The sequence below is a fragment of the Xiphias gladius genome, chromosome 13, assembly GCF_016859285.1.
Source record: "Xiphias gladius isolate SHS-SW01 ecotype Sanya breed wild chromosome 13, ASM1685928v1, whole genome shotgun sequence".
NCBI classification, from domain to species: Eukaryota; Metazoa; Chordata; class Actinopteri; order Istiophoriformes; family Xiphiidae; genus Xiphias; species Xiphias gladius.
This window is the reverse complement of record NC_053412.1, coordinates 10283716-10297155: the sequence shown is the minus strand read 5'-3', so window position 1 is coordinate 10297155 and position 13440 is coordinate 10283716. Positions and strand designations below refer to the sequence as shown.

Here is a 13440-nt window from a genome sequence, read left to right as displayed (position 1 = left end):
GTTGGTCAACGTTTTACCAACAACGGTGTTTTTCTGAGCAGTTGCCCTGTAGATTGCAGCCATTTCTTTCATCCGCTCGTCTCCCGCGATCCAGCGTTGTTTGAGAGAAGTATCTCCTGTCCGTAACACAAAGTTCGGAGTAAACACAGGTCACATTTTTCTCTGTTTTTTTTTTCCTCGGCTGGCTTCCTTGCCAGCTGAATCTCGTCGGGATGGACCCAGCAAGCCGATACCAAGTGGTGAGTGTGGACGTGGGAGATCAAAACACCGTTTGAAAGCTCGGCCCGCCTGACACAGGAAACAAGGCCTTGCTAAAATTAAGGCATTGGAAAAAAAAAAGAAAAAACTATTACTATTCAAACAAGTAGTTATATTTCGCGGACTCGAATTCAAAACTGGTTAATTGGCCTCTGAATGGTTACTTCTGTTGTGTTTTTGGCCTTAGTTTTTCTACAAATTGTTTTGTTTTGACAGCTAGCCTTTCATCGGATACTTCCGCATCGGCTAGACTAACGCTAGCTCAGATCAGTCCCGTAGGCCTTGAAAGTCAACACCCGAATAAACCGCACCGCACACTTGATAAACCTTCCCGTAGGTGTATTTAAGACCTACGTTCAGTTACGCGGCTGCTGCTACGAGGCTGGCGCAAGTTAACGAGCTTAGCTGTAAGTTAGTGTTAGCAGGGGGAATCTCCTAGCTGGCTAATATCTAATGTGGCTTAGTGGGGCATTTTTCAGTCACTTAACCGAATATTATTATAACTTCCAAGATTAGCAGACACCCAAGTTAAGTGTAAAAGTCCAAAGGGGCCAGTGAGGGGACTGCCACTAATAACTAAGTAGCTATAACTTACAAGCTAACTTTTGACTTGTTATATTTTCTGGTAGAAATACTTGAAAGATTCGGTGGCAGTAAAATTTCTATTCCCAGTCTTTGTCCAACCAATGTAGATTTAAAAAAAAAAAATAAAAAAAAAATTGCCACCTCCATAAAGTGGTAAATATTTGGGTTAGCTGTCCTGAACGTATGGAGGATATTTTATTTTAATGTATTACCAGGCATGTAAAGTAACAACAGCAGCTGAGAAATTTTTGTAAACAGCTATGACCACTTTGGGATAAAGTCCGCTTTGTGCTCGGATGCCTGTGGTTCTGGGTATGTGAGTGTTAATCCCACAGGATTCAGAACGAGCCAAAGTAAATCAGTGTTGTGTTCTAACTTTTCAACCTTGAACAAAAGCGGAGATTTCAACAGTAATCCAGTTTTTGTAAAAATAAGATTACTACAATACACGATAATCAACTTGGGCAGTGGATTCTCAAGGATTATTGAGATATTGTGCAGTTCAACACATTCAGGGCCAAACTGAAAAGGGTTATCAGAGGTTGTGGTGGGGCAGGCAGCCCCATCCTCATCTCACTACACCCACACATTTGGACCCCAGTCTGGATTTCTAAAGAATCCTCGGATTTCTCTAAGTATGGCAGACTGCTGCTCTGAGCAGGCCTGCATGAGTTTCGGGTATATTTGGACACACAAGGAGGCTTTTGGCTATGTTGTTAAGATCTTACGTAATCCCCTGTGCGCGGGGGTGCGCTATGCTTTGTCCTTGATTCCGAGCCAGTCGTCAGGCACTCATTCACTCTCTGACTTGTACATCGACCCTGCGCTGGTGGAGGTTTACAGGGTGGCTTGAATTCCCTAGATTATTTTGAGAAGGTTATCTTCATGGTGATGTCCACAATTCCGTTTAATTATGACTCTGTCTTTAAAAAAAAAAAATCTAGGAGTTAATTGAGCACTTCTGTTCTTAGTCAGAGTATATTACACAGGATGTTTCCCCTGTTTGTAGTGGTGTTATACCGCAGCAAGAAATTTGCCATTACTTCACGGAAAAGGTTTGACTTGGCAAATTTCCCTCTTAAACACATAACCATTATGGTGATAATTATAACTCAGAATTACTTTGAAAAATTAAGATTTCAACCTACTTTCAGCCAAAACCAAAGCAAATTTAAAACCGAAACTAAAACTCAGGCAGCACCACGTCAACTTTTTCAGATATTATCCTTATCTTGCAAACTGCAAACCTAATGAAGCCATTGGACTAAAATGTTGAAGCAGAGAGGTTATGATGTTTGGCGTATCAACACAAGCTACCGGCCACTTATTTTGTTCCCTTACGTTGTTCAGAAATTTGTTTTACGTAAGGGAACAAGTTGAACTTGCTCAGCCACATTGTTTAGAGACAACCATGGTGGATCTTTGCTTTTTCTCAGAAGTATAACTCATGACCGATTCATTTGTGTTTATCATCTGTTAACGCTGGATAATGTGGCCCTGTAAAACCACAACCTTATGTGTGTTGCTGATATTATAAGACTAAACAAAAAAGAAAAAAGTCTCATTTTGTCAAGGTCAGTATCAGCATTATTGTTTTCATAGAGCACAAGTTTGCACGATGGATCGTTGTTGTGGCCTGGAGCTCTTTGGGTTTAAGTTAACTCTTTCAAGGGCACCTTGATGGAAGTCTCAGATGAGGTGAGACAGGATCGCTCCCTAACTTTGCCCAACCAGATATCCCCCCGGCCATTCTGTAACCATCACGTTCTCCTCACCCCTCTGTAATTTCAGAAGGCGTTTGGCTCTTTGGTCTGACGAAAATTAATGTACTTAAATCCGTAAATGACCCTACAGCTGTAGCGGGGACTCCCATTAACTGATTACATGCGTATCACTTTTCCAGTGACCATCCTCTGTTGACATACCAATGCAGATTCCCGTCTCTGTGTGTCAAACATTCTGCTGAGGGCAAATGGTACTGCTCTTTCCCTGCACAGCAGACACACACCACCGGTAATCTTATTCCAGCACATAATTCAGAATAGCAGTCAAAGTTGTAATCCTGCGTTAGAATCTCGTGACTGTTCTTGCAAACAAAAGCCACCTAGTGTTCTGTGAGTGGAACGCTCATAACGCGAAGCCGCAGAAGTAGGAAATGTTGGATTCGCATTAGCAGCGTCTTAATTCATCTCTGACATGGCTGTAGGCAAATAAATAGTAAACAGTGAGGCTGCTATCAATGAGATAAAATTGCACTGGATTACATACATGCATACCTCGTGCTTAGGTTGGCAATCTGAATCCAGCATAGGAATGGCGGACCACTACCAATAGAAACGACTATATAGAGAGGTCATTACTGACTGCACATGCACTGAATGGCTGTTGCAGAACAAAGCTAACAATAACTAGTATTAAATATGAAGTTCTGATTTTTATGAAAATCTTGAGGAGTGTAACTTTAAATACATATTCAGAGACAATAGTAGCTTGACTGAATATACCGGCGTTATTAATTGGATTTAGATGATCCAGCGCATTGAGGATGGCTTATGATAAATGGCTAGTTGATGCCATCACCAGCCGACCGATTACATTTCCTCATCACACTGGTAAAACGCATTCTAGCATTTTTATACTTTTGTGCACTGCTGAACAGAATACAAAACTCCAAAAACTACTCTGTCGATAACTGAGTGTGATGGAAATGACAGAAAAAAAGGCCACAAAGATAAAATGAAAATATTAGGAGTACAAGCTGATTGCTCTTTCGGGCAAAAACCCGGGTTAAACTTATGACACAAGATAAATATCTCTTTAGAATCCTTTTGGCTGTTTGCAAAATTGCCAGAAATGGCTGCAAGTAAACTCTCCAATAAAGGACATTTTTTTGGAGCAGCTGTGCAAAAAAAATAACATGGAAAAAAAAACTGACCTTCATCTAAAGTCTGTGATGTGGACAATATGTAAAATACTAGAGAAAAAAAAAACATATTTTATTCTGGCCTAAAAGATGCAACCAATAACACATTGTGTGCCACTGAAAGTCGTTCTTGTACAAATATTGTGTTGCCCATGTCAATTCGCTCATCTGGCTTGAATATCGATAGAAATAAAGCAGCAAAAAAAGAACAAAAAAAAAAAGGCGATAAACGAAAACAGATTGCGCAAAGCTCATTTTGGTTACATAAGCACCTGTTTTTGCTGCTGCCATAAGCAAAGACTAGTGATGTTTAATAACAAAATACTCGAGCCAGAATCCCCAAATCTGCAGCTAATGAATACCAAATTCACTACGGCTGCTTTCCTCTTCTACTCTCTGGTTGTCATGTTAGTCAGGTTCCACAGCCCGATGTGTGAGCTCACAAATGTTAAAGTCCTCTTCACATAGTCATACTTCTCTCGGCTTTAGAAAGCCATCCATTCCGCGTAGAGGAAAGTACAGGATTAATGCCAGTTTTAGAGATTTGAAACACCGTGAGCATCCCCTCGAGCAGTCGCACTTTTTGGCTGCTGATCTGCCTGTGCCCATTTCTCCCCCAGTTGCACAATGAGGATGACTCTTCGGAGGCCTCCACCAGCGAACAGCAGCCGTGCACTTCTGCCGCGGCCCAGGCCGGTACGTCCGCCCAGGCCCAGGCCAGCCCGGCCCCTGCCTCATCAGCAGGAGAGGCGTCGGGCTCAAGGACTCAGGGGGAGGCGGAGGCACCCCCACCTCCTTACGCGTCCATTGACCTGGGAGCAACTGCCGCTACACCTGGTATGTACAGTATAAATGGAGTCTCATTTGGTGATCTACGGGATTACTCTCCACTTGGTCTACTAATAGTTCCTTAAAATATACAGGTTCTTAGCTTCAACTTTATTTCTCCAAATTGTGGATGCATGCTTCCTACAGCAGCAACAGGATTCCATCTCTTTGCTACTGGAGCGACTTTGCTCATGAGTCACTTTAGATTTCCATGACAGCATTACCACATTATAGGCGGCTACATCGCTAAATACAGAGTGCGGTTCCCTTTCTTCCCTTGGTAAATGAATCGTCTTCGGTCTCTGTCCCTCCCACAGAGACTAGTTTCCCGGGCGACTTCCCAGTGCCTCCACCCTACAGCGTCGCCACCTCACTGCCCACATATGACGAAGCGGAGAAGGCCAAAGCAGCCGCCATGGCTGCCTCCACTGTGGAGGTGATGCCACGGGTGAGGAGACACACTCATGCACATATGCTCCTTTCATTTTGCAATCCATAATCTCTCTTTTATTTCCCCCGTCTTTTTTACGGGCTTGCTGTATCAACATCCTTCCATTGAAGCATTTTTAGTTTCAGACCTGGGTTGCGCAATATTTGCAAGCTATTCTTGTGATCTACCTATTTTTTTCTTGCATGTTAGTTGGGTGGGGTTTACTTCAAAGCGTGCCACAAAAGGCATGTTTAATGTTCCAACAATCTTTTTTTTTTCTTGAGCGTCAAATTTTTTTTTATTTCACAATCCGACCAACCTTTTACCCAACCTTATATGTTTATCTGCCGTGGTTCGTTTATGTGTGTGTCCATGTTAGGATGATGAATTCCCCCCCAGAGATGACTTCAGTGACGCTGATCAGCTGCGAGTTGGAAACGATGGAATCTTCATGCTGGCCTTTTTCAGTAAGCCTGTTTCCTGTGAACTTTTTTTTTTAATGCATTTGTCAGAACAGAAGAGGGTGGGAACCAGTGTTTGTTTAACCAAGATCATGACACAGTCTTGAGCAATTCAAATAATTTCTTCCTTGCATGTCAGAGGTCAGTAACTGAGCCTGAAATCACTGACCACAGGCCATTAGTAATGGGTCATATGTGAATCTATCAACATATGACACTGTGTTTCAATATCAAGGTAATTTATGACAAATATAGTCTTAAATTGAATCTGCACTTTATGATTGTCTTTATAGTTATAAACAAGAGGTGTAACATTCTACTTGTGGGTTGCATACATTTCAAACAAAGCTAGCATTAAGATGATTGTCATCTAATGTTTGCTTTTTCATTAGGTTTTCGTAATCCGAGTCCGTCTCTCAAAAACATTCACTTTCAACATACACTCCCCTGTGCTCTAATTTTGAAATTTTCCTCGGCCATTTTCAAAATAAAATATTGCAAAAATGTCTACATTGAATTCTCTCCTACACAAACAACTAAATAAGTGTTCCTGAATGTATCAGAATTATGGCTATTTTCTTTATTTTTTGTGTTATTACTATGAAACAAAATGACAAAAAACAAAAAGACAAAACGGTAAATGTCTTTATGTTTGTCCCTCCAGTGGCCTTCCTGTTCAACTGGATCGGGTTCTGCTTGTCCTTCTGTTTGACCAACACCATCGCAGGACGCTACGGGGCCATCTGCGGCTTCGGCCTTTCCCTCATCAAGTGGATTCTCATCGTCAGGGTATGCGTTTTTTAATTATTTGCGCCGCACTGAACTTTTGGCCCAGTTAATACAGGATGTTTGTGAATTTTGTTCTGGAAATTGCGTTTGGAAAAATTGGGGGTCACATTACAGTTGAGACTAGAAATTCCCTCTTAATGACCTAGTTAAAAAACACTTCTTGCATCTTCTCCCTTAGTGAAAAATAATTCAAAAGTTTTTAACTACTCAACACAACAGGTCTCCTACTAAAATGAGAAAAGTCCATTCTCAGCCTTTGTTCACCGGAGGTTTCATGTTTCCTCATCACAGCTTTAAGTTGCGTACTGGATCATGATTGGTGGTTTCCGAACTAGCTGTGATGACGCAAAATCCGCCAAGAATTACCCACGTCACCTAAGGGGGAACTCTAAAAGGCAAAAAGACGGTCTGAAAGGTGCTGACTGCGCGTGAGAGTGTGCCTGATAGACACGTTACACAAAATGTGGGATTTACATTCCACTTTAACGGCGGTATTTAATGGTTCACTTTATAAATGAAAAAGCTTAAAGGATGGGAATAGGAATAATAGAATAAAAAAATCTTTCTCCGCAAACAGATGTTGGCAGAAAAAGGGGGACCGTCTCAATCACGGTCATATTACATTTTGACCCATACAGTCAATGCCAGACTCATTGAAGTACGATTAATAAAAACCTTTAGTGGAAGTTTCAAAATTATCTTCCTCCAATTGATAAATGTCTTTTTCTGTGTCCAGTTCTCCGACTACTTCACCGGCTACTTCAATGGTCAGTACTGGCTCTGGTGGATCTTCCTGCTGCTCGGTGAGTATACTGCTAAATGCTCCACCACGTTTTTCGAATCTTGCACTAAACTTGCCAAAGTGGAAGTGTCTGTTGTGAAGCGGGTAAAGAGTTCTCTCCCCTCCCCCCACAGGTCTCCTGCTGTTCTTCAGAGGGTTCGTTAACTATCTAAAAGTTCGCAACATGTCCGAGAACATGGCCACGTCTCATAGAACACGCCTCTTCTTCCTCTACTAAAGGTAGAGTCAAGTCTGCTGAGAAAATCTGAAAGAAACAAGCAGCACACTGCAGCTCGCCCTGACGATTTGATTTGATTTCCCGCAGGTCTCCACACCATCACCATTCCTTTTCAATGTGAAGTTCCTTCCCTCCCCCTCGAATGACCTGACTGAGAGGCCTTGCAGTGAAGAGAGGAGAAGGGGAAGGAATGAAGGAAAGAAAGTAGGTAGAAAGTGTCATTAAAGGAAAAACTTCTGAACCGAGCCGAAAAATACATCTCTGATGACAACGTCTCTTCCCTGGCTTTGTTTTTGTTTTTCATTTTCCTTTGATTCAAAGCTCCTAACACAGTTGTGTGAAACACCGAGCCAACGTGTGTGTCATGTCTGTTTAGAGCAGAAGTGCTGTTGACAGACATAACTGAAGCCGACAGATGTTCCGAAATCCGATTTTACAGTTACACTTACTCAGAAACGCTAAATGAAAGCACAATGAAACAATTTCAATTAAAAACAATGTCTTAAAAGTAGGAAATATGTGCAAATAATTTTGGTAATCGGAGTCAGCTCGTTTGATGATATTGCTTTGTCCGTGTAAACACACAGTGACAGCACTGTTATCAGAGAAAACCTTGTAGTCTTTAAAGGGACATTTGCACGTTTAAAATAGAAAATGTGTAGGACTTGGAAACCTATTCTGAGCCTCGGATTTTGAAATCTCCCCTCCAACTTTCCTTCGTTTGTACTCCAACTTTTGTGGCTAAGATCAAGTAAACAATTCACCTACTGCAGCAAAGATTTCTGCACATTGCAATACATCTTCAGGAGTTTTAAGTACTAGTTTAACCATTCCACATTTTTTAATTTCAGGGTGTTTTGAAGAAGTCTTACTTTTAGATGTGATGTAGCGTTTTTACGCCCTCTTTAACACAAATAAAATCTACTTTAGTTGACAGTTTTATAATGTGCATCGTGCTAACATCTTAGCATATGGTCACTTCGGACTTTTTTGTTTTACCGTGACCGGATGGGGCTCAAAATATAACACAGGGCAGAGAACCGCTTGGAGTTTGTTGAAACTCTTTTCATAATGTCCAATTTTGTTGAGACAGACACCCTGACCTTTGAACTTCAAAGTTTTTTTTTTTTTCTTTTATCTCTGAGGTATCACACAAAGTTTTTGACACAGAAAACCAGAGGCTTTATCTGGAGACACCTGTTTGTCAATCAAAGTAGGTAAAAGCACGAAAGAAGAAAGACTGTAAACCTAATCTGACATGTGCACAAACAGTATCCCAGAAACTCCCCTTCTTTGCCTTTTAGTGATAACTGTCATGCTGACCTGACCTATGCAGTAGCAATTTTTTTTTTTTCTCCATCATGACATTTTTGAAGAGGAAGTCTACATTTACCTCAGTAGTGCTTGACATTCTCTCTGTTTTGAATCAAAGAAAAATGAAAAGAATGTTTCCAAAATGCCTGCACAACTACCAGAACTCTACCTTATCTGTTCATGTTTCACTGCATACGGTAAAAATAATGATACCTATTTGGGCTCAACCTATCTCCTTATTCACCGGTAAAACATCATAAAAACCAGTTGTTTTTTTTTGTTGTTTTTTTTTTGGCTCTCTACACTGACCGCCGAATACGTCTGGCAGAACCGTATCTTTAAGCTACCGAGGACCACGGCAAATCAGTGAAAACTCCTTGGATAAATCAGTGTTTTTTTTTAGGCCACGCAGGCCGCCCCAGGCCGATCAGTGGAAAGTGGCCCAGAGGGCAGGAGAACTGCCTCAAATGCATCTCCTGCTTCGCTGCTGTGGAAGTGGAATGAGCATTTGACATACAGTACAGTACAGTGCAGTGACGTGCCAGGCTGAGTACGACCTCTTTGGAGTAAAAGAGTCTTATGCAATTTAGTTAATTGTAATGACCTAGAATTATGTACTTTTGGGTGTAGAGTCCTGTGATAATGGAATAGATGTAGTTTGAATAGTTTAGTCATCAGAGATTGAGATCCAGTTATGACACCAGGCTTGGTCCAGACTGAAGTGGTTGTTGATTTTTACATAAAGCCGAGGTGCCGACTGAACCAGTGAAGTGACGTGTGTGTGTTTACTGTGCACATTCACCAACAAAATTTTTAATTTAGTTTAATTACACATGAATCAGAGGAAAATGCAATAAAACGGATTACAAAAAACGTGACTGGTTCTGCATGTATTGCATGATTTAGAGAAACCCAGCACGTGGATCTCTCTCTGGGATTTTGGCTTTTGCGAAGAGATAAGATTTGAATTTTCTTCCTTTTTCTTTTCCTGGAGTGAGAAGCTTTTGGTGATGTAACGTAGCTCCTATTGAGAAGGTGGCTTTTGTGTGGACAAAACGCGGTTATTATGTGATAAACTGAGAACGCAGATGTTGCCATTTCGGTGGCGCGTGCGTGTAAAAGCGATGAAGGCAGGGGAGACTGTCTGGCACGAATGGAGCGCGAGTAGCGTGCGTCATGAAAATGGAGCCTGACTGGACAAAGAAAAAAGAACCTGCTTTTAGATTTAAATTTTTTTTTTTTTTTTTTTGTCATCCAGAAAATGATATGTATATACCAGCTTATGCCAATTCATAATATTTGCACTTTGAAGAACTTCTGTACAGTATGATTTGTGAATCTGCTTAACTTGATGTGGGGTAGAAAAAGAAAAATGTTGTTTTTAGCCATCCAAGTTTTTCAACTGGAATTCTTAATCATCCCGAATGGATAATTTGCCTTTTGCACTTTTTATTTTTCAAAACTGATAATATTGTTATCGTGTGTCTTGTTTCATCGCTTTTAGCCTAAACTGTGACAGCTTGAGTATTGCCAAATTAAAGGTTTTTTGTTTTGTTTGTTTTTTTTGTTTGTTTTTTGTTTTTGTTTTTTTGGACTCTGTTCATATCCCACACAAGCCTCTTGAAGCAATATCAAGATCTTTTAATGAATTCAAGCTCTGCTGCATGATTTATCCACCTGAATGAGTGGGTTAATATTAGGATTAATCTAGTACATTTCTTTGTTTCTAAATAAATGAAGAGAAAAATGAGACGGCAGCCGAGCAGTTTTTTTTTTGTTTTGTTTTTTTGTTTTTTGTCTAAAATAATCCTTGTAACATCTTCCAAAAACAGTTGTTATGCATTTATTGTAAAATTGTAACTGGAATTTAATTGACAGATGATGTCTTGCCAAAATGCCAATAAAGTTCAAAAACCTGCCAGTGTAGTTTTATGTTGGGTGCTATTTTTTGCTGTGCTTGGAGCCTGAATTATGTCAGTGTCTTCAAATTATACAGGTTGGCTTTTGCTACCATTCGCACACGTTTAATGGTGTAATAGTGTAAATTAAGGAAATGTATTATCTAAAGTATCAAATGCTAAAACTACAAAACCAAAAAAAAAAAAAGAGGGTTTTGCTCTTTTTTTTTTTTTTTTTTTTTTTTTTCAGCAACCATGATCCAAAAAAAGATTATTTGACAACTTGTTCATATCATGACTTACAAAGCTGCAGCAGTGTATTCACGTCGAAGACGTAATGACTGTCATCGGGCTCTTTCCCTACCATCACTGCCGCTCTCCCTGTGAAACTGTCCCTTCGAAGAGCTTCACTCGCCGTTCTCGTGTCGTGTTCTCTCCCCTGGCCTTCACAGTTCAATAAAGAAGAAATGGCCCTGACGGCATAACAACTACAAATGTCCCAAAAATCCAACTACGCCCATATGCATCATCTTTATGGTGCTTGGGCAATTTTATCAGACTATAGGCAAAGAAGAAGTTTACCCAACGGGAAAGTCATGTTGATCCAATAATGCTTAAGTGCCATTAAGAAATTGAGACAAATGACTAATCATTGATTTGACTTGGTCAAAGCATGTTTGTAGTTGTCCCTTTTTTCTTTTTTTTTTAACCCGTGCTCTCAGTTGGCAACGTCTGTCTGTCTGTCGGCCATCGACCACTTTGGTCTAGAGTAAAATGTCTCACCAGCTAGTTGGGCGACTTGCCTTTTAAATTTAGTACAGATTTCATGCCCCCCCCCCAGGCGAAATTCTGCTAACTTTGGTGGTAATTTTTCCTGTAATGCCATCATCGGGTCTAAATGTTAATGCTCCCATTACTGCGGTTTATGACCAAATGCCTGCAAAGTTAACGACGTTCCCATCAGCCGCAGCTGGACTTTGTCTTTAGCGCCGATAAGTAATACACTGCGAGCATTGCAGTTCTCTTACATTGTGTCTACTAGATGTCGTTTGCTCCTACTGAATGTATGAGCCCCAAAAGATGCTGAAGACGCTGCACAGGTCGATTTCTGGGTCAGAGATTCTCTCGAGACACAATGATACGTCACAATGGCATCTTTTTTTCAAGTTTACATGTATCCTCCAGAGTTAGGTGTTAATTTTCTTCATCACTACGAGTGACACCTTTCACATTACGCATAGTCATTTGATCCGTTGTTGATTTAAAAAAAATAAAATACATATATATATATATATTGAGTAGCGCAGCTTTAACTTTGTTAATGTAAACCTTTAAATACTTCATGTCCTTTTAAGTTACTTCTTTAAACGTGTTTTATTGTACCCCTTGGCCTCTTTCAGTAAGTTTATCAAGTTTTGTCATGTTCTATCCAATTGCTCTTGCAATGGATCTTCGGAAAGCATGCTTATGGATTTATCTCATTTCTCGCATATGATCGGAAAACTTGATGCTTGTGCAGCCAGATTGAAAGAGTAGCGATTTGTGGCTGCAGTGCTGCGGTCGGTCTTTATCAAGTCCACTAGATGGAGCCAAACGCTGCTCGTAAGAGTCTCGTGTGGGAGTTTCAGTAGAGGCTCAGGATAACCTCCCCTATATGGGTCAAAGCTCTTATGAGTGTCGAAACTCTTGAGAAAAAAAAACCTCATTCCAACTCAGGCATGTCTTCCGTTATGTCTTTGGGTTCCTTTTAACTTCCCTGCTTATCCTTTTTTTAAAAAAAACAAAACAATTTACGACAATGCTTTAGGACACTTATGGGTCATCTTCAGCTTCTCTCTCACCAAAAAGATCCTTGTTTTTTTTTTTTTTTTTATGAAATTGAATAATTCAATTTCTTCCTCTTAAATCTGGTCCTTTTGCGTTTAAGTTTCATGAGTTTTGAGGTAAAGGGACTCCCTGACATTATGCTCAAAACGAGGGAGGCAGCGTTGATATAGTTCAAGTATGGGAGTGCGGGAGCAGCGTGGGACCGTAAAAGTTGAATGGCTCTTTGATTCTCTGATGAGCAGACATCTTTATTATCTATAAAATCTAAAAGTCAAAGTCTTCTGCAATATTGATTTAGTAACTCTTTTGCCATTTTATTAAATGTCTCCCACTTCATTGATGATCTGATATCTTATTTTTATGGTCTAGTTTCTCTAAAAGTCACCTATGATACAGTGGTGATTTGTGCCCTATTTCACTTTTATCAAAGTTTAAAATGGCGGCATGACCTAACCACTGATCTGAGGTTCCACGGTCCCACTTGGAGAGGCTTGATAAACATAAGCCCGAGGCTCTTTAGCAGTGCTCTGGGAGTGCTTTTTGTTTTCCGCTAGATCAATGTGTCCTCCCGCCCCCCCCCCAATGCCGCGGGCTATTAACCAGCCCCTTACACTGCTGCCTGTGTTAACAGCTAAAAAGGTCGGTCTTATGCGAGGAGGCAGCGCTGGTCAGGTGGCCGAGAAATCAGCAGGTCATTAAGTGTTTTTGCTGTCAGCTCAAGACTGCAACAAACTGGGCAGGCTGTGCTTCGAGTGACGTTTAGGTGGCAACCCAAACTAAACCGGTGATCGGATTACAAAGACGCGCCCTTAAGGCGTCAAGTGGAAACTTTGTTAGAAAGACAGAAACATCTGGCTCAAAATTCCAAAAATATGTTGCCTAGTTTATTCTCCCAAAGACTTACTATGTACGTGTGAATTCATGCAAGTTGTTATCACTCCGTTGAATGTTTATTTTACATGTAAGAATCAAAAAATTAGGTAAAAAGTGAACTTTTAAAGAAGAGGACCAAAACTAGGATCAAGAGAAATCAAACTGTTACATCTAGGGCGTAAAAGACTCTCAAAAGGGTTCATTTTACTTAACTTGTCATCGGATTAATGGAGTC

At 40.5% G+C, this 13440-nt stretch overlaps 1 protein-coding gene across 1 annotated transcript; it reads left to right on the top strand.

Moving 5' to 3' along the window:
* On the top strand, positions 1–10526 carry ndfip2 (Nedd4 family interacting protein 2). Its single transcript, XM_040142267.1, has 8 exons — positions 1–239; positions 4387–4603; positions 4912–5042; positions 5404–5491; positions 6150–6274; positions 7011–7077; positions 7190–7295; positions 7381–10526. Exons 1-7 carry the CDS (start codon positions 213–215, stop codon positions 7291–7293), a joined length of 759 nt encoding a protein of 252 aa, XP_039998201.1. The 5' UTR covers positions 1–212; the 3' UTR covers positions 7294–7295; positions 7381–10526.
* Positions 10527–13440: the final 2914 nt, after the last annotated feature.